Source organism: Colius striatus, chromosome 5 (genome assembly GCF_028858725.1).
Source record: "Colius striatus isolate bColStr4 chromosome 5, bColStr4.1.hap1, whole genome shotgun sequence".
Classification (NCBI taxonomy): domain Eukaryota; kingdom Metazoa; phylum Chordata; class Aves; order Coliiformes; family Coliidae; genus Colius; species Colius striatus.
The window spans coordinates 15,556,690-15,578,195 of NC_084763.1; the positions used below are offsets into that span (position 1 = coordinate 15,556,690).

Genomic DNA, 21,506 nt, shown 5'->3' on the forward strand with positions numbered 1-21,506 from the left:
GCTGAGCTGAACAGAACTATTCTCCATCTGACATAAAAAAAATACTTTTTGTGTATTCCCTAACAAACTAGTTTGGACTTTTTGGTGTGAGCTATGTTTTAATTTCAGAGTATTTTTATTTAGAGTTTTTCCCTTAAAGCAGAACAGGATAAATCTGGTGTAGAACATGCCAGAGTATGCTCTTCAGAGCTATGAGGTGAACTTGATCTGTGTCCAGCCTGCAGTAAACAGGACCCTACTTCCCTTATTTAAGGGTTTATAATGTTGAAATTCTTTTCAAGAAATGCTGAAATTGGTTAGTTTTAAAATAATGAGTCTCATAGTGAATTCAGTTTTAATAAACTTGATGCCTAAGTAGAATAAAGATGTGAATCACTTCCATTTATGAACTACAAGTCCAGTTCAACTAATTGTCATTTTGAGTGTCAGAATTCCCCTCTGAGATGACAAAATATCACTGCAGGCCAAATGCTTCTTCCCCTGGCAGCTAAATACAAATGAGAAACACGCTAGTTTTATTTGCAACCTGAGAGGGAAGGAATAATTTTCATTTGATGTAACAGTTTAGTTAAGAGCTATTATAAAAATCATGCTGTAGCTACATCTGTGATTTAGCTCTCTTCATGTGACTTTTAGCCTTAAAATGCCATGTTAGCTGACTCTTTCTATCCTGTGGATCTGGTATCTATGCAGTCTCTCTGCTTTTCTGTCCCTAACATTCCCTTGCTTGTGCTCATGAGAAGCTCTACACACGCTCCATATTCAAGTGTCTTTTTAATAGGATTGAAGTTTTAGCTCCTTAGGATTGAGGCTTTAGCTCTGATTATCTAACTGCTAAACCAGGTTTTAATTGTGATAGTGATTGCAAGGGCAGTCAAGTCCAGGTCATTAAAGATATTTCAGTTCCCTAGATGACCTGAACCTTGATGTTTTCAACTGTTAGAAGGAACTGCACTATTTACAGGAGGTACTGAATTGTTTAGCTCTTATATTTAAAAGATTACATGTTTTTGTGCAGTTTGTTCAGATGATGGTCACTTTGTTTTCTGTCTCTCAGTATATATCCAAATATGATGATACTTCATTCTTTATGGAGAATGTAATAACCTTTAGAACTACTACAGATACTAAGAAATAATTTAAAAGTGCTCCTGCAATTTTACAAGCTAAGCTAGATAAAAGAAATTATTTCTAATTCTGTATTACCCTTTCTTTATGTGACTGTGTCCTAGCAGGCTTGTCCAGGACTGTGGACTAGTTTCTAGTGTTTCCTGGTTCCTTTTTGTACATGACATAAATCTGTGTAATTGATTTTCAGTTTAGCCCTGAACATACAGCATTAGCCACAAGTGCAATAAAGGAAAGAGAAGCTATCAGGAAAAGAAGCATTTGCAGTATTACAGAGAGTCCTTCTTCACTGTTTAGTACAGATGTTACAGAGTTTCTGAATGTGCTCTGCTTTTTGCCTTGTGCATGATTAAGTACTTTTTAGTATGAAGTGTACATTAAATGGCCTGTAATGACTTGGGTAGATAAATTAATCTCTAGGCAAAGATGGTACCAGTTAATCCATTCAGTAGCAGACCATCTAAAAAATGAAATCCAAGATAATCAATTGAAGGTATATTTAAGGATAATCAAGGGAAGGTATATTTAAGGATTAAATGTACAATTACACTAAAAGTAGAATTAAATGAACCAAATCCTGCTACAGCAGTGCTGACAATGACTAAGATAATCTAGCTAATCTTGATTTTATTTTTTGCTAGCTTTCTGGAATAGTTACTGTGTCAGAAAACAATATCTGCTGAATACTGTTTATGCAAATAATTAATCAAAATTTAGTTCCAGCCAAAGCCATTGCATTTAGTTGAGTCACTCAAATGCATGTATTCCAGCTGCTATCTATGTAATATATTTGTGAGTAACAGTCTACTTAAAAATAAAGCTTTAATACAAAATTTGCATCTAATTGAATAAACATGAAACTGATTCATGTAGCATTCCATAATTACCAGTGAAATTCAGTGAAAACTAGTCATTGGAATATAAACAACTCAGATTCCCTTGCAGTAAGGCTTAAAAATTGAGTTAAAATGGATCCATTCCTTATTCTGTTCAATATAAAACCTGTGCCCTCTGCAAAATGAACTCTGAAGGCAATGTTAGTCTTGCTTCAGGACTGTGTGCCAATTGGTTTATTGTATGGCAATTTACTTTGTGCTGTCAGTTTTATTTCTTAGTCTGTTTATATATGTGAATTTGACAATACTGCCCATTAGTAAGCTTACCCATGTCATTAAGAGTTTCAATAACTGAGCTAAACTTCAGTAAGTTGGGCTGAACTCTTTTAAAATGAGTCATTGTTTCACACTGGAATTTATTTATCTTGCTTAGTGAAGCATCTTCCAAACTGGCCTCAGCTGTTCCATCTGGTCTTGCTAGGAAAAAAATAGGGTTTCCTCCTTGTGGTGATGAATTTTAGTGATTCTTTATTTGAAAAGCTCTGAATATGGAAACATCTGGGATGAAAGTATTTAATTCTAAAACCTTGTCTCAGAAGAGGAGTTGGAAGGAGAAGATGAAAGAGGCAGAATTCTTCTATGTTACAGTATAGGGAGGATGCACAGTTACCTTCAATCCAAGATGAACCAAGCAATTCATCACACTGAGAACAGATCTTAGAAGAGTTTCAAGTACAGATTTCCACTGCCCTCAAGAAGTTAGCTGGATAAAACATGACAGTCGTCTAGGCTTAATTTTTCTCCTACACATTGAATGTTCTTCTGGTATGATTTATAATGATTTATTTTTATTTTGAAAGCAATGGGAAGGTGTATAGTGGATGAGACAAGGAATTGCAGGAAGAGTCGGGATCATTTAATAAGCATCTTGCCTTGAGGAAGGATCGCTAATACTGTATGTATTAACATGTCTTTACCATTTCTGTCCTCTTATAAATATGCTGGTGTGTGATATTTCATACCAACAAAATAACACTGTGAGTTTGGATTTACATATAGATTAGTATTGCAAGTCCAGATGATTGTAAAGGTTAAATTTGTAGCTATCTATCTTTCTGTGCCCTCTTTGTGTATCTGAGTGGTATATTATTGACTAACATGGTAGCATTTTTCTACTGCAAATCTGCTTAGCTGGAATGCAAAACAACCAAAAAGAGAATTACAGCTGGCTGTTTCAGTTCTGTTATTTCCTAACTTCTCAGTAACTGTGCCTTGCAAGTGGAATCATGGAATCACAGAGTATTTCAGGTTGGAAAGAACCTCAGGAGGTCCTGCAGCTCTACACTGTGCTCAAACCAGAGCTAATTAGGGTCACAACGAGTAAAGTCTTGAACACCTCCAAGAGTGGAGGTCTCACAACCTTCCTGCAAAAACTGTTGCAATTTCTGTAGGGCTTTTATCAATGGGAGCAAAGATTCCTTTGAGTGTGATGCCATTCCTCATCAATGTACTGCTGTTTCTGGTGGGTGATTAAAATGGCCTGCTGAATCTCGTACCAAAAATTGTCTTTCCCTTCCTTGTGTGAGTACAAATAATATTGCTCCCAGTTCTTTAGGTTTCTCCCCAAGAACCTCTTTCTAGAGAGGATCACTTTAGGCAGGGAGATGTGTGGAGAGTGTGGTCTTCTGCTGAACATTCCTCCATTGTTAGTCTCCCTCACCAACCTGCAGCTCAGTGCAATCTTTTATCTTTAAAATGTTAAGTATGTGACTTTCAGACCTTTCACCATCTTGTAATTCTTTCCTGGCCAGTGACGGGCATCTCTCCCGCCACTCTGTGTAGTGTGTAAGCTTGCAAATTCTGAGTAACGTATTTTGAATAGTGTCAGATGATGTGTTTATAGCCGTCTTGCTTCTAAAAAATTTGATTCTCAAAGCAAATCTGAGTATTTTTCAGGAAATCGTTCTTCACTACTGTCTATATTGTATTAAGAATAGGTTCTGTGAATGTTGTTTATGGTGTGAGACTGACTTTTTTGTGGTATTAGGTTAGGATAAAATTTACTGATGTGATTTATGCTAGCCTTCAAGGTTTTTTGCTTCGATTTAGAACAAATCCATGGGGCTTTTCTCTTTGTGCAATTTTTGTAGTCTCATGTTGCTGTTCCTCTCTTGATGATACCAGTGAGGAAAAATATTTATTCCCAGTTCTCACTGAATTTATGCAATACTGCAAAGCCTTCTTTTAGTTTAGGATTCAGCTTAAACAGTGCTGTACTTCAGTAGTCCTCAAATCATGAAAGATGCTCACAAGAAGTGTGGACTGGTGCTGGTACTTAATCGTGCCTTGTCTGTTCTTGGGAATTATTTGATTTTCAGCTTCTTTTCAGAACTGACTAGCTTACATTTATGAAAAATCAAATTTTGCAAGAGGAATTGTCTTAGAAGACATGTACATGTAGGAAAGAAGTTTTCCAACAAACATTATTTGGCGTGTAGCAGGATTACGCTGCTGTAGATAACCCGAATGAGGATCTCTGTTTAAAAGGATCTTGAGTCACCAATTGATTCTTTATCCTTAAACATAATCATTTTCATGGTTAGTTTCTGATATATTTTTCTGAAGGCTATACTGCAACATAAACAGAGCTCTTTGCTTAAAGAACAAGAAAATAATGCGTGTGAAACAATAAAAAAGCTGTTTTTCTTTAATCTCATATGTTATCTGGTCCTCATCTGGACATCATCTGGTCCTTTACTGTTATGTGTACCCCTAAACATGGTCACTGACCAGAATTAAACACATATGCAGTGTAGGAAAAGAAGTTACCTGAGCTTGTTCTTTAGGGATGGAAAGACTTCTGTTCCCAGAGATAATAGTGCAAAACATTAGCAAAAAAGCACTAGTAAAGCTCTTGAAATTGTGAATATCTGGATAACGTGCTTGCCTCCAGATACCTGGCAGATTGGTTTTGTTGGGAAAGGAAAAGATTGTGGACCAATTTGTCACCTAAGATACAAATTTTGTGATGATTTTCTGGGCTTGCATCATCTATGTGTCAGCCTGTCTATATTTATGAAGTACTAGTATCAAAATGCATTCCAGCTTTGTCTGCTTGCTTCACAAGTGGAGGAAGGATCTCCTAAAGAGAGCTAGGTATTGCTTGGTTCAGTAGATGACTCTGCTGTTATGTGTTATATCCAATTAATCTTGTGGGATAATTGCTCACAGTGCCACACTTTGATCCTTGCACTTCTCCCTGTCTGTAGAGATTTTCTGAACGCCCAGTGTGTTTAGCATATTCTATTTAAAAAAGCATCAGATAACAAACCACAAAAGTATAAATTATCCATACACAAAAAAGAGCAGCTTCAATGGTTGACAGTCTTAGCTTGAGGAATTTTATTGTCTTTGGAGACCTGAATTATCAAACACGGATAACAAATCCAGTAAGAAAAGAATTTCCAGGCACTTTGTAGACATTCTTTCTTGACACAAGCTTTTTCTACCGAATAATCTATGCTTTGATGTATCAACAATGAATGATGTCTTCAGGATTACATAAGAGCTTTGACCCCACTCTCCCAAACCCCAAACTCAGGTGCAGCAAATGTATCTATTATGCTCCTTTTTTCTCACCCAGTGCACGAAGCAGAAATGAACTGTATTGTTGATTGACTCTGTATGTTGATGACAGTAGCAAAGCAACATGAAAATGGTATTTTTGCTTGCTGTAGCATTGATGGGTATAAGTTCTGGTGTGCTCACTTTTTAATTGTAAAATCCTTCTCATTTGGTTGTAATCCTCTTTGATATTTTTAAATTTCTGTTTAATTTTCATCATTTTTGTATCTAAGCTGTAATGACTGAACGCTGGGGAGAGCGTGACTGGGGGTGTATGGTTGGTGAGTGTGTGTTCCTCCCTGAGGTGGTAAACTTTTTTGCATATTAATACTATAGCAAAATTTTTCCCAGCCATTAAAGTGAATGCTACCAACAAACGCAGCAGAGACAGCTCCTATGAACCATTATGAGTAAATGAAGAAAATCAGCTGAGCTCAGCCATCTGTTTTGCTAGCTTTAAGAGACCCTTTTTCAGGATTGAACTTGTGAAGTATGGGCTGTAGTAAGTTTTGCTCTCTAAATTCTTCATTTAAGCCCTGCTTTGGTTCTGAGCTCATAAAGTGTCTCTCAAAAAATGTCCAACTTAGAACATGGAGGAGCTCTAAGTCTCTTTAAAGGCACTGGAACTTCGGTGTGAAGCTGCACACATTACCGTGGGTGTATGGTATGTGAGTGTGTTTTGTCTTTGTTCTGCACTTTGTGATCATCAGTCACAGCACTAAAAGAAACAAAGCATAAATAAGACTACAGTAAGATTGAGGCCAGGACTCAAGCAATGACCTACGTTCACTCTACTAATGCTTTCCCAACCTTCTTTTTCCCATTCCTCTGCATACATTGTGTGATGGTAGGCGTTGAGAAGGATATTTTCTATTTTGCTATGGGAAAGTAGGAAAGCTTCTATGAAGAGACACAGGAGCTTATTGGGTATTAAAAAAAAGTGCTCTTCTTATAGTTAAGCTTAAAGTTAACTTATCTGTAAATGACAATGCATTTGAAACTTAAGAGGAGAAATGCATGGATGATCATGATGATTTCAATCTTTACAGTAGGCTTGAAGGCATCCTGGGATGCATCAAGAAGAGTGTGGCCAGCTGATCCAGGGAGGTTCTCCTTCCCCTCTACTCTGCCCTGGTGAGGTCTCGTCTGGAGTCCTGTGTCCAGTAGTGGGGCTCTCCAGCTCAAGAGGGATGGGGAACTGCGGGAGAGAGACCAGCACAGGGCCACCAAGATGATCAGGGGACTGGAGCATCTTCCTTATGAGGAAAGGCTGCGGGAACTGGGGCTGTTTAGTCTGGAGAAGAGGAGACTGAGGGGGGAATCTCATTAATATTTACAAGTATCTAAATGGTAGGTGTCAGGAGGTTGGGACATCCCTTTTTTCTACTGTATCTAGAAACAGGACAAGGGGTAATGGGATGAAGCTGGAACACAAAAAGTCCCATTTAAACATAAGAAAAAACTATTTCACTGTGAGGGTGAGGGAGCCCTTGCACAGGCTGCCCAGGGAGGGTGTGGAATCTCCTTCCTTGGAGGTCTTCAAGACCCTCCTGGACATGTTCCTGTGAGACCTGATGTAGGTGGACCTGCTTCTGCATGGGGGTTGGACTGAATGATCTCTAAAGGTCTCTTCCAACTCCACCCATTCTATGATTCTATGAAGTAAATGTATTTCAGTTTGTCATGTTTCAAGATTCAGGCTGAAGTAAACTGAAATTTTTTATTTAATTCCTATTATATTAATTTGACTTTTCTGTATGGGAATTATTCCTCCATTCACAGCTGTATTGAGTTTGCATGGCAAGGTTTTGGTAGTGGTGGGGCTATAGGAGTGGCTTCTGTGAAAAGCTTCTGGAAACTTCCCCTGTGATTGACAGAGCCAATGCCAGCCAGCTCCAGGACAGAAACAGTGCTGACCAGGGCTGAGCTGATTTGTGATAGTGGTAGAGCCTCTGTGATATCTAAGAAGGGAGGAAAAAAGTTACTGTGTAGAAGCAAACAATGAGAGTAAGAGAGCAACAACTCAGCATACACCAAGGTCTGCCAAGAAGGAGGGGAGGAAGTACTCCAGGTACCAGAGCAGAGATTCCCGTGCAGCCTATGGTGAGACCCTGCCCCTGCAGCCATGGAGTCCACAGGGGAGCAGAGATTCACCTGCAGCCCAGGGAGGACCCCACAGCAGAGTGGGTGGATGCCCAAGGGAGACTGTGATCCCATGGGGAGCCAGTGCTGGAGCAGCTCATGGCAGGACCTGTGAACCGATGGAGAGAGGAGCCCACACTAGAGCAGGTTTGCTGGCAGACTTGTGACCCTGTGGGGGACCCACGCTGTTCTAGCAGTTCATCCCTGAAGGACTGCAGCCTGTGGGAAGGAGCCCCTCTGGAGCAGTTTGTGAAGAACTGTCTCTCATGGGAGGGATAGTCTCCCACACCGGAGCAGGGGAAGCGTGTGAGGACATCCACCTCTGAGGAGAAAGGGACAGCAGAGACAACACGTGATGAACTGACTGCAGCCCCTATTCTTTGTGTCACTGCAGGGGAGGAGGCAGAGAAAATCCTGAGTACAGTTAAGCCCAGGAGGAAGGGATGGTGGAGGGAAGGTGTTTTTGAGATTTGGTTTTATGTCTCATTATTGCAATCTGATTTGGTTAGTAATAAATTAAATTGCTTTCCCCAAGTGAGGTCTATTTTGCCTGAGCCAGTAATTGGTGAGGGATCTCTCCTTGTCTTTATTTAGGCCCACAGGCCTTTTGTTGTGTTTTCTTTCCCATGTCTAGCTGAGGAGGGGCAGTTATAGAGTGGTTTTCGTGGACAACTGACATCCAACTGGAGTCAATCCACCACGGGAACATATCATAAGTACACCTTACTGGACAAGCTACATTTAAGACTGAAGTCACTGTTAATGAAGGATGGGTGCAGTAAGCTTACATAATTTTCTGTCTTAGTAGTATGCACTTTCATCCATAACTGGTATTAAATGCAGTTATATATTTTGAGTATGTACATGCTGGGAGAAGACAAGTGAAGTATGCAAGTTAGTGCAGTTTTTTTGATTCTCATACAGTGACAAGCCCTGCAAGAATCTAACAGCTCATTCTGTGTTGCTACTGTATCCTTACTGTACCTACTTTACAAGGAGAATTTAAACTTTGCTATTGAGTCTGAAAATCTTACAGAGCCTATTTGTCACGTTAGCGTAAATGTGCTAAAGCTCTCTGACCTTACAGAGTTATATTTAATCTTACACCCACTGGAAACCTGTTTGCAAGCTCTGAAGTTACACAAGTGCAAGCATAAATGAAGCTTGCAAACCTATATTGTTAATGAAGGGAATCTGAAAATCAAAGTGAGGCCTTTGACTTTTATGTGCACTAGTAGAACTAACTGTAATTACATGACTCTACAGAAAATATGGCAATCCTTGCCTGGTCTGAAAATGCTAATTCTGTTTATCATTGGTTCTGAAAAAGCACTGCAAGCAATTTATTCCATCTTTCAATGCAGAAATTTTTCATACAGTGTTGTGTTTTTTTTAGTATCTTTTGCAGTCTTTTAAATGCAGGAAGACATAAGGACTACTTCCCTTGGAATGAAGGTTCCCATGATTAATGCTTTTGCTCCTGACTACAGTCTCTTTTGTACTACATAAAAACTTTTTCAGGTCTTAATGAAAATTCTTAGAACATATTGATGTAATTCTCTGAAGAATTGCCTTATGAGTCCAATACAAGTCCTCAGTGTGTCCCTGTCAGGATACATATTGTCTTTGTTTATTGCTATAATGGAGAACGAGCTGAGTTAAGCAATACCTTCTTTGCCTCAGTCTTTGCTGGTGACATCAGCCTTCAGGAATCCCAGGCCTCTGTGATCAGAGGGAAAGCCTGGACAAAGACTTACCCTTGGTGGAGGACAAATGGGTTAGGCAGCACTTAAGCTGCACTGTACATAACTCCATAGGGCCTAAAGGGATGCATCTGTGAGTTTGGCAATATAATTGCAAGGCCACTACTTACTGTCTTTAAGGGGTCATAGTGTTTGAGAGAGGTTCATGAAGACTGGAAGAAAGCAAATGTCACTCCTGTCCTCAAGAAGGGCAAGAAGGAACATCGAGGGAGCTACAGTTTGGTCATCTCCTCAATCTCTGGGAAGATGGTGGAGCAACCAGGGTTGGAAAGCATTTCCAAATGCATGAAGGACAAGAAAGGTGATCAGGAGTAGTTAGCATGGATTTACAAAGGGGAAACCATTCTAAACCAATGTGACAGCCCTCTGCAATGAAGTGACTAGCCTGGTGCATGTCAGGAGAGCAGTGGATGTTGTTTGCTTTAACCTTGATATATTTTTTTAATCATATCTTCCATAACAGCCTCACAGACAAGCTGATAGGGTATGGATTAGATAAGTGGTCAGTGAGGTGGTTTAAAAACTATCTGAACAGTCAGGCCCAGAGGGTTGTTTTTTGATGAGTGCTAGAAGGTCCAGTTGGAGGCCAGTCACCAGTGGCATACCCCAGGAGTCAATACTAGGGCTAGTGCTGTTGAACATCTTCACTAATGACCTGGACAATGGGGCAGAGTACACCCTTGGCAAGTTTGCAGATGATAAGGAAGCCATGAGGAGTGGTTGATGAGAGGTTAGTGCTGCTATAGGGAGAGACATTAACAGACTAGACAGAGAGGAATCTTCTCAAGTTCAACACAGGGAAATGCAAAGTCCTGCCGCTGGGAGTATCTGAAGGGAAGCCCCTGCACCAGTAAAGGCTGGATGCCAACTGGCTGGAAAGCAGCTGTGCAGAGAAGACCTTGGCATCTTGGTGGACAAGCAGCTGACCATGAGGCAGCAATGCACTCCTGTGGCAAAGGCAGCCATAGGGAACGTGTTGCCAGAGAGTCAAGATCCTTCTCTGCTTGACATAGATGAGGCCACGTCTGTGGTGCTGTGTGCAGTTGTGGGCTCCCTGTGGTGAGAGAGACATGGACTTACTGGAGTGAGTCCAGCACAGGTCCACAAAGACAATGAAGGTTCTGGAGCATCTTTTATGTGAGGAGAGGCTGAGAGGATTGGGACTGTTCAGCGTGGAGAAGGTTCAGTGAGCTCACCAGAGTGTATAAATACCTGATGGGAGGGAGTGAAGAACGGGGAGCTAGATTCTTCAGTAGTGCCCATGGAGAGGACAAGAGGCAATGGGCAAATGAAAGTCAATCTGAGCATCAGAAAATGATTTTTTACTGTGAAGATAGTTGAGCACTGCCACAGGTTGCCTGGAGAGGTTGTGGAGTCTCCATCCTTGGAGATATTCAAAACGTAGCTAGACACGATCTCTGGCAGCTGGTTCTAGCTGTTCTTGCTTGAGCAGGGGGTGGGACAAGGTGATCTCAAGAGGTCGATTCTAACCTAAATGATACTTTGATTCCACATATTCCTTTATCTCCCCTCCAGCAAATAAACAAGTTGAGATCTATGTCATGCTTGACGCTACTGTTGCATGATGTGGTTTGTGAAGTGTGATGGAAAACAATCCCTGAGCCTGATAACAGAACTAGTTATCTAAAAATTATTTTCCAGCACAATAGTTAATTTGAAAAATTGACTTATGGAAGAGGCTTTGGAAGAAAAAGAGGCAGGTTTGCCCTTTGGTAGGAAGGTAATTATGAATTCTGTGATTCTGTCCCAGCCCTGTTGGCGTGTCTTTTCCCTGAAGACTTTTTCTAAAGAAATGCAGAACATTCCTTCAGAAACCATTTCTTTCCCATATAGGTTTTATCTGTTAGGAAAAAATCAACATGTTTTGTGAAGAAGACTGCTTACAGGAACACCAGCAGATGACCTCTCTAAACTAGTCGATTCTGGTTCTAACAAATTGACCTGTTTAAAATAGAACTCTACCAGCATGTGTTTTCATATCTTCAGCCTTTAAACTTTGAAGTGAGTCCTTTCATGGGATTTTTATGAAAAATCTTTACATTAGAGCCCAAGTGTTGGAAACAGATTTTAATTAAAATGGTTTTAAATAAAAGCCCCTTTTTGGTGCTTGTTTGTAACTGATTCAGAGTTCGGTCCTCTGGGCTGGCACCCAAGCCTAGCTGTGCTGTTCATTCACAGCCTGAGCTTCGCACAGCTCAATAGCTTTTATGTTGTGCTCTGACCACACAGAAATGGAGCAGATCACTGCTTTCTTAGTTCAGCTTTGCATTTATATTTACTGGAGGGGAGAAGCTGTCTCTGTCTGGTAATTCAGAAGAACTGCCATTAGAGGATAATCACTCAACATAATCTTTTGTGTTGTACTGAATGTTTACACATTGGTTACTACTAAGCTGCATGCTATTTTGGTGGAAAGAAAGAGTTAAAAAGCTGATTGGACTTTTATGACACTTTAGCTTTGTATTTTGTTCCTGCATGTCCACACATGGTATTGTGCTTATGTGGTTGGGTTTTTTTAAGAAAATACTCATTAGTTAAAAAAGACTTGTGCTCTGAAAAAGCAGTGCAATGATTACCTAGAACAGCTAATGGGAAGAGAGGAAAATACAGAAAGGCTGTTGCTTACTGAAGATTACTGCTGTTCAATTCCTGTGACACAAATGGTAAACTGCTATTCAAGATCTTACTTCCTTGGAAAGTGAGAAAAGATGCAGACAACTGATGTCATTCTGCATGCTCTGAAGGTCACTAATGTGTTGATAATTCTTAATAGCAGAGTTGTGGGAGTTTTGATGCCCTTGCCCATGTTCTTAAACTAGCAGATAATGAAGATAATTAAAGTTGTAGTCCTTAGTGCCGAATGGTCATTAAACACGCTTGATTCTAATGTTACATTGTGTCATCCTCCCTGATGAGCATAAACTCTTTCATTTAAAACAATGCAAACACTACTTTCCTGAGCACCTAAAGTGTTGATAGGGTTGCTTACCCTCACTGTGCATGCTTTGTTCAAGTAGCTGTGACAGGCAGTTGCTGTTTTGTTAGTAACAGTTTGAAAGACAGAGAAAACCTAATACCTGTTTTAGCAGGAAAGAAAGGAGGATTTCTGTCCTTGGCTGAATGCGCAGTCTTCAGGAGAAAAAGAAAATTCTTAATATAAGATTTAGTCTGTGAACTTGTGGAAATGTAATTCATTTATTTTCTGATGCTGTTGTATGTTACCCGCTGGCATGTTCCCTCTCTCTCACGCACACTCGTGGCCCCCGCCCCCACCTGGAGAACAGCCCACCAGGATATCCGTTGGGAAGCAGCAGCACCATTTCCCAGTTGGAGCTGTGTGCAGTTAAGCTTACTGATGTCAATGCCATGTGACTAGAAACGCAGGGAGCAGATTGACGTCTAGGGCACTCACTTGAACTCATCTGATAGCCAAAAAAAAACCCCAAACCAAAAAGAAGAGGGGGTGGGAGTGAGCAGGGGAGGTTCCCTTGCCTTTTTTTTCCCCCTCCTAACGCTCTTAATTCCTGCTGGAGCTTGTTTGCTGCGAGCTCAGTTCATGGCAGTAGCAGAAGCAGCAGTGCTTGTTCCGTAGCTCAGTGCTCTCAATGAGGTCAAGCTGGATCAAAGGGAAACCTCCCGTGGAAGCATCTACTGTAAGTTCTGATACTGCTTTTTCCACACTCCCTCCAAATGAATCGTAGCCTGTACACCTGAGACAGGCTTCAGTGCTTTATGTCTCCCCGACTGATAATTTTGCATGAGGTTGTCAGGTTTTATGTTAATTGAACTTGTCAGTAAGGCATCAGTTGGATAATAATGCTGTGCATTTTAGGAGGAAAGGGCTTGTCATTCCTTCTGTTTTCTGAGGGAGTGGGAAGAGGAAAGTGTGGTTTTCTCCTTTTGAAAAGCTCTAAGCTGCTGAGGTTACAGCTCACCAGATACTGTTTTATGTAATCTACGTACTCTGCTTTCTAAATAAAGTATTTGTAAAGTGTCTTTCAAATACCCTTGTATTTCACCAAATAGCCATTCTTTCGAGAATAGCTACCTAAACATTTATTTATTATTTTTTTAAAAGAGATAAAGAGAAAACACTTAATTCAAATCCTGGAAATATCTGTAGTAACTACATTTCAGAGGCACTCTCCTTATACAATCTGCTGTTGACCTGAGGCGCCTCCAATGTGATCATTCAGAAATACTTCTTCAAAACCTAATTTGGAATATCAGCTGTTTTTTTAATGAAAGTTTTCAGTTGCAGAGCCTGTCACAGTGAGATGAAAAATTTCTCATTTTATGTGATGAACTAGCTGTTTCTGCAGAAATGCTATTTAGTGTGAAGGAACACAAACTTTTGCAGGTAGCACTGTCTCATTTGCACTGTGCAATCCTTGGGGAATAATAAAATGCTGGGCTGTAAATTTTTCAGCTTCATAAGCCTTTTTTTTTTTTGCCTTTTTTAGAAGGACAAAAAACTTACCTGAGTACATATCAAGAAGGCTTGCAGGCTGGTTTCAATGGATTGAACAAATTAACTACCACCTGTTTGGATTATTGTAGTGTAAACCCCGAGGAGAAATAAAATACCACATATTGTTATCCTTTTCTGCTGTGAAGTTCTTGAAGGAAGATGATGTGATGCTTCTCTCTTGATCTTCAGTCTGTATGTCTGGAAACTGGGCAGCGTTGACGTTGTGCTGTGAAGCATTGTGGTGTTGCAAATGTCATAAAGACCCATGGCACTGCCTCATTCTTTTTTTTCTTTTTTTCAAAAGAGGTGTACTTTAATTTTAGTGTTTCTTAGACTTCCTTAGATAGCTAACTTGGAAGCTGGATAGAGGAAAGGAAAAAAATAATGTGAACTCAGGTCATGCAACGTCTAGGTATGAGGTATGAACATTCGCTGGAGAGATTTATGAAATGAACTCTCAAAGACTAATATTCAACTCTGTATTTCTACTTAATAGATAGAAGACCCTGCTACATGAATATGCTGATTTTTATCTGACATCACTGCAAAATAAATATGAGGAGATCCTGCGTAAATTAGCATCTAATAGTTACCACTTTTGTTCTGAGGATGGGATCAAAGTACTCTATGAACCCATCAGTGGATTTTTAAAATTTATTTTGAATTTTTATCTTTTCTTAATGTTAACAGTGACTGTCTTTGCTTCTGTTGAAAGAGCTCCATTTAAAAACATATAGAGAGGAAAAAAAAATATCTTTTTGTCCAAATGGTGATGTTTCTTTTCATTTCAGCATTCAGCCTCTGAGTTGATCCTGGTTGAAGATGAAATAACAGACACTGAAGATAATGAAGAGGAGGATTTAGGTGTCATGGATGATCAACGTAGTGTAATACTCCATCTCATCTCTCAGCTCAAGCTTGGCATGGACCTTACCAGGGTACGGACATTGGATCTCTTTTATAATTGTTCATTATTTTTTTCTTTGTCTCATCCTCCTGTGTGCGTGGGGCACGTGCATATGCTTGTGATTCCTGTGAGCATGTTTGGCCTCTCTGGGTGGATGAGAAAGTTTGCCTCTTTGTAAAGGTGTGTAGTTATAGAGCTATGGAGTGCTGTCTCCTGCTAGGCAGGCTTTCACTTGAAGTGACTACGTCAGATACTTCAGGGATGGGGAGATGGGATGAGGGGAAGGGAAAGATAAAAACCTCCAAACTCTTCCTTATTTTTTGTAAATCTTTTGAGGCAACCATATGTTGTATCTATAGCTCAACTGGATGTTATGTCAAGGTGCACTTAGATTTTGGGGGAACAGTAATGACAGTTGTATGGATGAGGGAGATAGATGCTCAAGTTACCACTTTGTGGATTGGTTTCCGTTTACTTAACTTGTCAGCTTCCAAAAAAACATGATGGTAAAGAAATTGGTCTTCAGTGTGTCACTGTTTTGGTCTGTGCTAGGCAGCTCACCAGTTTAAACTTTATTAGATCCTTCTGGTCCTGGAATCAGTATTGTTATGAGCTCATCCATACTCATAGGATCAGAGAAGTTATGGTGTATGAGAAACTTTCTAGAAGTCCTTAGTTCTGGAAATGAGGTAGCTGTTCTGGACGCATCAAATCCCTCTTTTTTAAGTCCTGCATTCCAGTGAAACCTTTTCATGGGACTTTAATAAATAATCAAGTGGATTTTTTTTTCTGTTGAAGATACAGAATACCCTGTCTTTCCACAAAAGTTTGCTACATCAAAAAAACCCCAAAACACAAACAAATAAAACCCTTATAACCCACTTCCCACAAATAAGAAGAGCTCATTCTAACACACCCTCCATGAATACAAAAAGCTTGGTACAACCAGAGAATTTCCCTTGTACATGAAATAGATTAGCTGGAGGTTCTTCCCATGGGCATTTTGAAATTCTGAGGAGTTCATTTGCTCTCCTTTTGATCTTACATAGTAATAAAAATCTATTTTTACTATCACTTCCTTACAAAATAATAGTATTTTGTAGACTCAACAAAAGTATCTTCTGCTTCCTCTGGAACAATCAATAGTATTTAAAAACACTTACATTTTTAAGACTGAGTAATCCCATGATCTGTGCCTAAGTAAAGCTATTGAATAAGTGCACAGAAATTAATGTTTTGTTCTAGATAGAACAAAAGTTTCATCATTTAATTTGTGAATAATTTATACCTGCCACATCTTAGTATTTCTGGGGTTACATAAAGTTCATTTTTGGTGTTGTTTTTCTTGCATTCCTCAGTTTTGCATAGCTCTTTCTCTTTTCTGTGTTGGTCTGCTATGAGGCTATCTGAGTCCATAGTGTTTAAACTAGATGTAAGATTTGTTGTTTTTCTTGTGTCTTCAAAACACTTTTCCTTTGGTAATGAACAAGATTTTTCTCCCCTGATTTCCAGTGTCATCTTTTTGTCATAACAGAGGAGATAAAACCCCAAAGACATGCAGTTAGTGTAAATAAGAAATTCCTGGAAATGAGAGAAGTGTAGGTACTTATAAGAAAAGTAAGAAAGTAAATAGGTATGGTAACCTATTTCTTATGTGGTGTTATTAGAGCACAATTTTTGCTGATAGCGGTGAATATTGTAAGATCTATAGTACAGCAAAATATTGGTGTGCTTGAATTGTGTATCTAATATCCACAGACTGGAAAGAGGAACAGGCATATGGCAGTTAGGTCTGCCCCTAATCTGTGTGATGCATGAATAGACACATGATGAGTATTAATGAGACATGCCACATGTGCACATCACTATTCTGAGGATTATTACAAAAAATTGCAAGACAGCTGGCCCTCCCCTTAGGGTCACAGATATGTGAAGATAAAGCTTGGTTTGTTGGCTGCATCTCTTCTCATTTTTCATTATACCTCTTAAAATCAGATTTCTGATAGCCTTGATGCTAGTTAACTCCTGCTGGAAGTGGTTGTGGTGCAGTAGTTGCTAATATCAGAGTTCTGTTTGGTATCTTTCCATTTTCCTGTGCCTTCTTCCCTAGAGTTGTTTCTTTGATTCCTTTTGTGAGCTGTGAATTGTAACATGGCAGACACATGGACAAACAGCTTCTCTGAGCCCTTGATGGCTTTGGGTTCTGAGTGTATTATCATTAACTTCTTGTTCTGCATCAGAGGAAGCAGCATCTTTTCTGTTTCCTATGGGATGGTTGCTTATGTTAGTCTTGGCCTCGCCTGTGCTGGCATACAGTGATGAAAGTCACATTTAACGTTTCAGAGGTGCTTCACTTCTGAGATGTGTCATGCTGCAGTGCCTTTTAGCAAGGACTTACACAGCAAAAATCTACTGTGAAGGAAGGCACCCAAAACGAAGTATTAAATCTCCATGGGATTCTGTGAGAGCAGGCTGGACTCTGTGGTGGCCAAATGGACTTCAGTAGCTGCTACAGAGAGCTGGGGAGGGGGGAGCGGTTCATAGCAGCAGAACACAATACAGAACTGATGCCTTGGACTGGGCTAGGATGTCGTTTAAAATTGGAATTGCTGGGGAAAAAAAAGAAGTTTCTAAATTGTTTGTTCTTTGGACTTTTAAAAACTGAATAATTGCACCAAAACTTACAGCCTGATAAATATGTTGGCAAATGAATCATAGAATCATAGAATGGTAGGATTGGAAGGGACCTTTAGAGATCATCTAGTCAAACTGCCCTTCAGAAGCAGGGTCACCTAGATCAAGTTGCATAGGAATGTGTCCAGACGGGTCTTGAAGACCTCCAAGGAAGGAGATACACCTCTGGGCAGCCTGTGCCACTGCTCCATCCCTCTCACAGTAAAATATGTATTGTTGCATTCTCTCACCTTCCCTATGCAGTTCATCTCTGCTAAAAGTAAAGGGCTGCATTCTGTGCAAAAAGGGCTGCCACTAATTCCACAAAGTATCACCCTGTTTTAAATTAACATTGTAGTAGGTTCAAAATGTCATAAGTTTTTAATTTACTTGCCAATAAACTTTTACCTTGTAATTTTAAGATACAAGTGGGATGAAAATAGCTTAGTTTATTCCCACAACCACATAGATGACAGCAGAAAGCTTTTACACCCCTCAGAGTAAGGCACCTCAGCATGGGGTACCCTTGGTCAGATTTCTGAAAAAAGCAGGGAATGGTGCTGACACTCATGTTTTGCCTCACAGTAAATATTAGCAGGGATAAATGTCTCTGTTCTTAAGAAGTCACGCTCTTGCTTCTCTCAGTTGTGTTCAGATCTAATTAAGATTTCAAACCTAGGAGCTTTGAACCAATATATTCAATGAAAAAGGAAGAATGCCTGTTCAACTGTTCACCTGTAGCCTGAGAAAGAGTAAGAGCAAAGATTATTCTAACATTTTAGAATGCAGACAAGAGATTTTTTTTGCTTCTGGCTTGAGCAACTTGGCCTTTATTCTGGAGAGATTCTTTTGTCCATCTGGTTGTCACACCAGCTTTCCTCAGAGGTGAAAATCGGGCAGTTTTGAAATTTTTATGCAGTTACAAAAAAAATAATATTACTGTAGTCCAGTATAAAACCAACATAAAGAACATAGGTCCCAGGTGTATTTTCTGGACAGTGCATTCTGTTTGGCTGCAAAAAAGTGGAAAACCTCATTGCTTTGGAAGCACAAGTGCACGACAGTCCAGTGCTGGCAAGAAGAATGCGGTATGCTTCCAAATTGGTTTATTTTTATTTTGCTTATTTCTGCAGAAATCAAGATAGGGCTAATTAAAAAAACCTAATTGGCTGGTGTGGGGTTTTTTAATTTCTGTTACTGTGTGGCGGTGTTGTGTATTGAAAGTTTGAGGCTCTGAGATGATTTAGTGAAAGACAATGTTTTATAGGCTTAATTTGTAATATTGGAATTGTATAAGCTTTAAAATTTAATGTAGTTCTGCCTCCTTTTGTGGAAACAGTTTAATTATTCTGTATTTTGCAGTGGATCCTTTCTTGGTACAATTAAGGATGTAATTTCCATTTTACTTGGGCTTTTAAAGCAAGATCATTTGAGCTGGAGTTCAAGCTTTATTCAGATTTTAAATTGATTCTTGAAACTGAATAATAAGAGTCCATTGATTCGTAACATCTCATTTAGTGGCTGTGTGGCTCTAAGTATGCAGCTGCAAAGCACACAGCTAGTATTTGAGAGAGTAGATATGAGGGACTGTATAATCAACAGGATGAAACCACAGCAGTCTTAATATTGTACCATAAAATTTGCATCATCTTAAGTATGGTCTGTAGTTTTCTTCTCCATTTGTGCTAATAAAGGTCACTTTTTTCAGACACACACACGTGGACATAATGAGATGCAGAGCGCTGTTTATGCAAATGGGTTTCTCTGCCCTTTCAAGTCTGTGCAGTGAACTCATGCTAGTCACCACTAATATTTCTAGAGAGAAGCGAGGAGGATTTTTTCCTATGTCTTCCCATCACTTTCCCCTTTGATAACATGATCTTTGAGCATACAATTTATATTAAAATGAGGTTGTGTATTGAGGGTCAGTAATGCTGAATTGCATTTTTTTTAAAGATTATGAATATTTGGTCAGAATGAGAATGCTGTAAGACAGAGTTGTTTAAAGAGCTTAAAATACCCTATGAAAGTGTACTGCCTTTCCACTTTGCCTCCAAAGTTTTAGATTTCCCTTTTAAAAACCAGTCTGCTCAGCCCCTCGCTGTCCCACCACCTTGGGGGCTCTAGGTTGTCTTTAGCACTCAGTAGTTTGTCACACATAGTGTAAAATTAAGGTCCTTTATTTTTTCAGACCTCACAAGGTTGATAATAGAGACCATGTAGAGCCCTCAGGGCTTACAGAGTTGTGTCAGAGAAATGTTACAGATGGAACTTTGCTTGATTTATGTCTAGAGTTGTAAAAATTATTGGCCTATAAAAGATTATATGTGTATAAATAATACAGAGAAGGACAGAGTGAATGAGCGTGTATGTTACCAAGTAGAGCAGTTCATCTTTCTTTGCAGTTGTGGTGTGGTGACTTACTGTTTAGCTGTTAAGGCTGTGTTTGAGCCGTTGTGACTAGAATGTTTACAAGTTTTCTTCAAAAAGAAGTAGATGAATAATAAAAGTTTTGACAGCTTCATTTTCATTATCCATGGGATCCAGAAGGATTGAACTCTGCTTTGGTCCCACTCAGAACAGCAAGCTGGGACAGCAGAGGGAAAAGCAAATGTGTTCATGATCGAAGGGTGACTCCTTGCCTGCTGTAAAAGCCCTTGCATTTGGGAAAGGGAAAAAGTAAATGCAATGAAGAATTGAAGAGTGTAGCAGAAGAATTGCTTTAATAGAGGACAGCTGTTGGCCTGCATTTGTTATCATTGAGCTGCTTTGATTCTAGACAAATTTGTATGTGCCAGAAGTTCCATGTTGGTCATATAGGAGCACCTTCAGAGCTCCCCACTGGAACAGTCTTACACAAGGTGTGGAGCGTGGGGGAGAAGGAGGGGAGAGAAAGAAACTGTTTTAGGTCCCGAAGCCCTCATCTGTCTCGTGGTCCATCATGTTTTGTTAACAACTTTCAACCTGATGTTACTCCTAAGTGGCTGACTTTGGCAACATCTGCATTGCTAGATGAGCCACTTGGGACTGCATCCAAATCACTCAGAGCTGGCTCTCTGCAGTGCAGACTGCCTAGTGCTCCATCTCAGGTTTTTCCCTGGAGCCTCTCTAGTTCCGGGACATTAATGTAACATTTTGTGCAGTGTTTGTTTCAACTTGTCTGAAGTAAGGTGATACTCTCTCAAACTGAGGGAATTAGGCTGTGTGCCTAGGGGCAGAAGAGCATAGGGGTGGCAAGAGACTTGATGTGGGAGGGGATAGGGCAGCATAAGGCAGAGGGTGTCAAACGGAGTGTTTTCTTGTATATAGCATCTTGGGAAGGGTTCTTGGCATAATTTGGTCCTTGGAAACACACCTGAGATTTGAGTTTGGTGGGATCTAGTTGGCTTGGTTTATTAGAGGCTGGAAGGGATTTGATATGTATGCAGTAAAGGGCCCAGGAGAGAAATTGGGAGCCCAAATGTTTGCCAGAATGGGTAGATGTACTGTGTCTATGTTTATATTAAATACTCCTCTTCTAGTGGTTTGGGAGGGTGTTCCCCTCTCTTTTTGGAGTGTTATGGTTAGTTGGGTTCATTGATGTTTGATATAAATCAATTTACTTCAGAATATTTTTATGTCCTATAAACAAGGAGAACAATAGTTGGTTTGTTAACTTAGGGGAGAGGAAAAGGCATATTTCCACCCCTGTTGTGTGAGTTCCTGTTGTGAATCATAACAAAATAGGAAGCAGCCTGCATGGCTAGCAAGGCCTCTGCTTTTTCCTTCTCTCATTATTTACACTGCAAAGAAAATGAAATTACTGTGGCAAGGGAGGAAAATAAGGCTGTCTGAAACTTGCCAGGGCCAGAATTGCAGCTGTGTTAACTGTTCTTCCCCCTCTTTCCCCGTGGTAGTATGATCATGGGGAAATCATATCTGCCTTTGTCTGCTTTGCATAC

The 21,506-nt window shown here is 39.8% G+C and overlaps 1 protein-coding gene across 1 annotated transcript in view; it reads left to right on the plus strand.

Moving 5' to 3' along the window:
* The window catches only part of OSBPL10 (oxysterol binding protein like 10), a 120,910-nt gene that overhangs the window by 82,395 nt on the left and 17,009 nt on the right, over nucleotides 1–21,506 (plus strand). Inside the window, exon 7 of the mRNA XM_061997028.1 lies at nucleotides 14,777–14,923. Within this exon, the coding sequence (XP_061853012.1) occupies nucleotides 14,777–14,923 (147 nt within the window). The remainder of the gene's footprint in view (nucleotides 1–14,776; nucleotides 14,924–21,506) is intronic.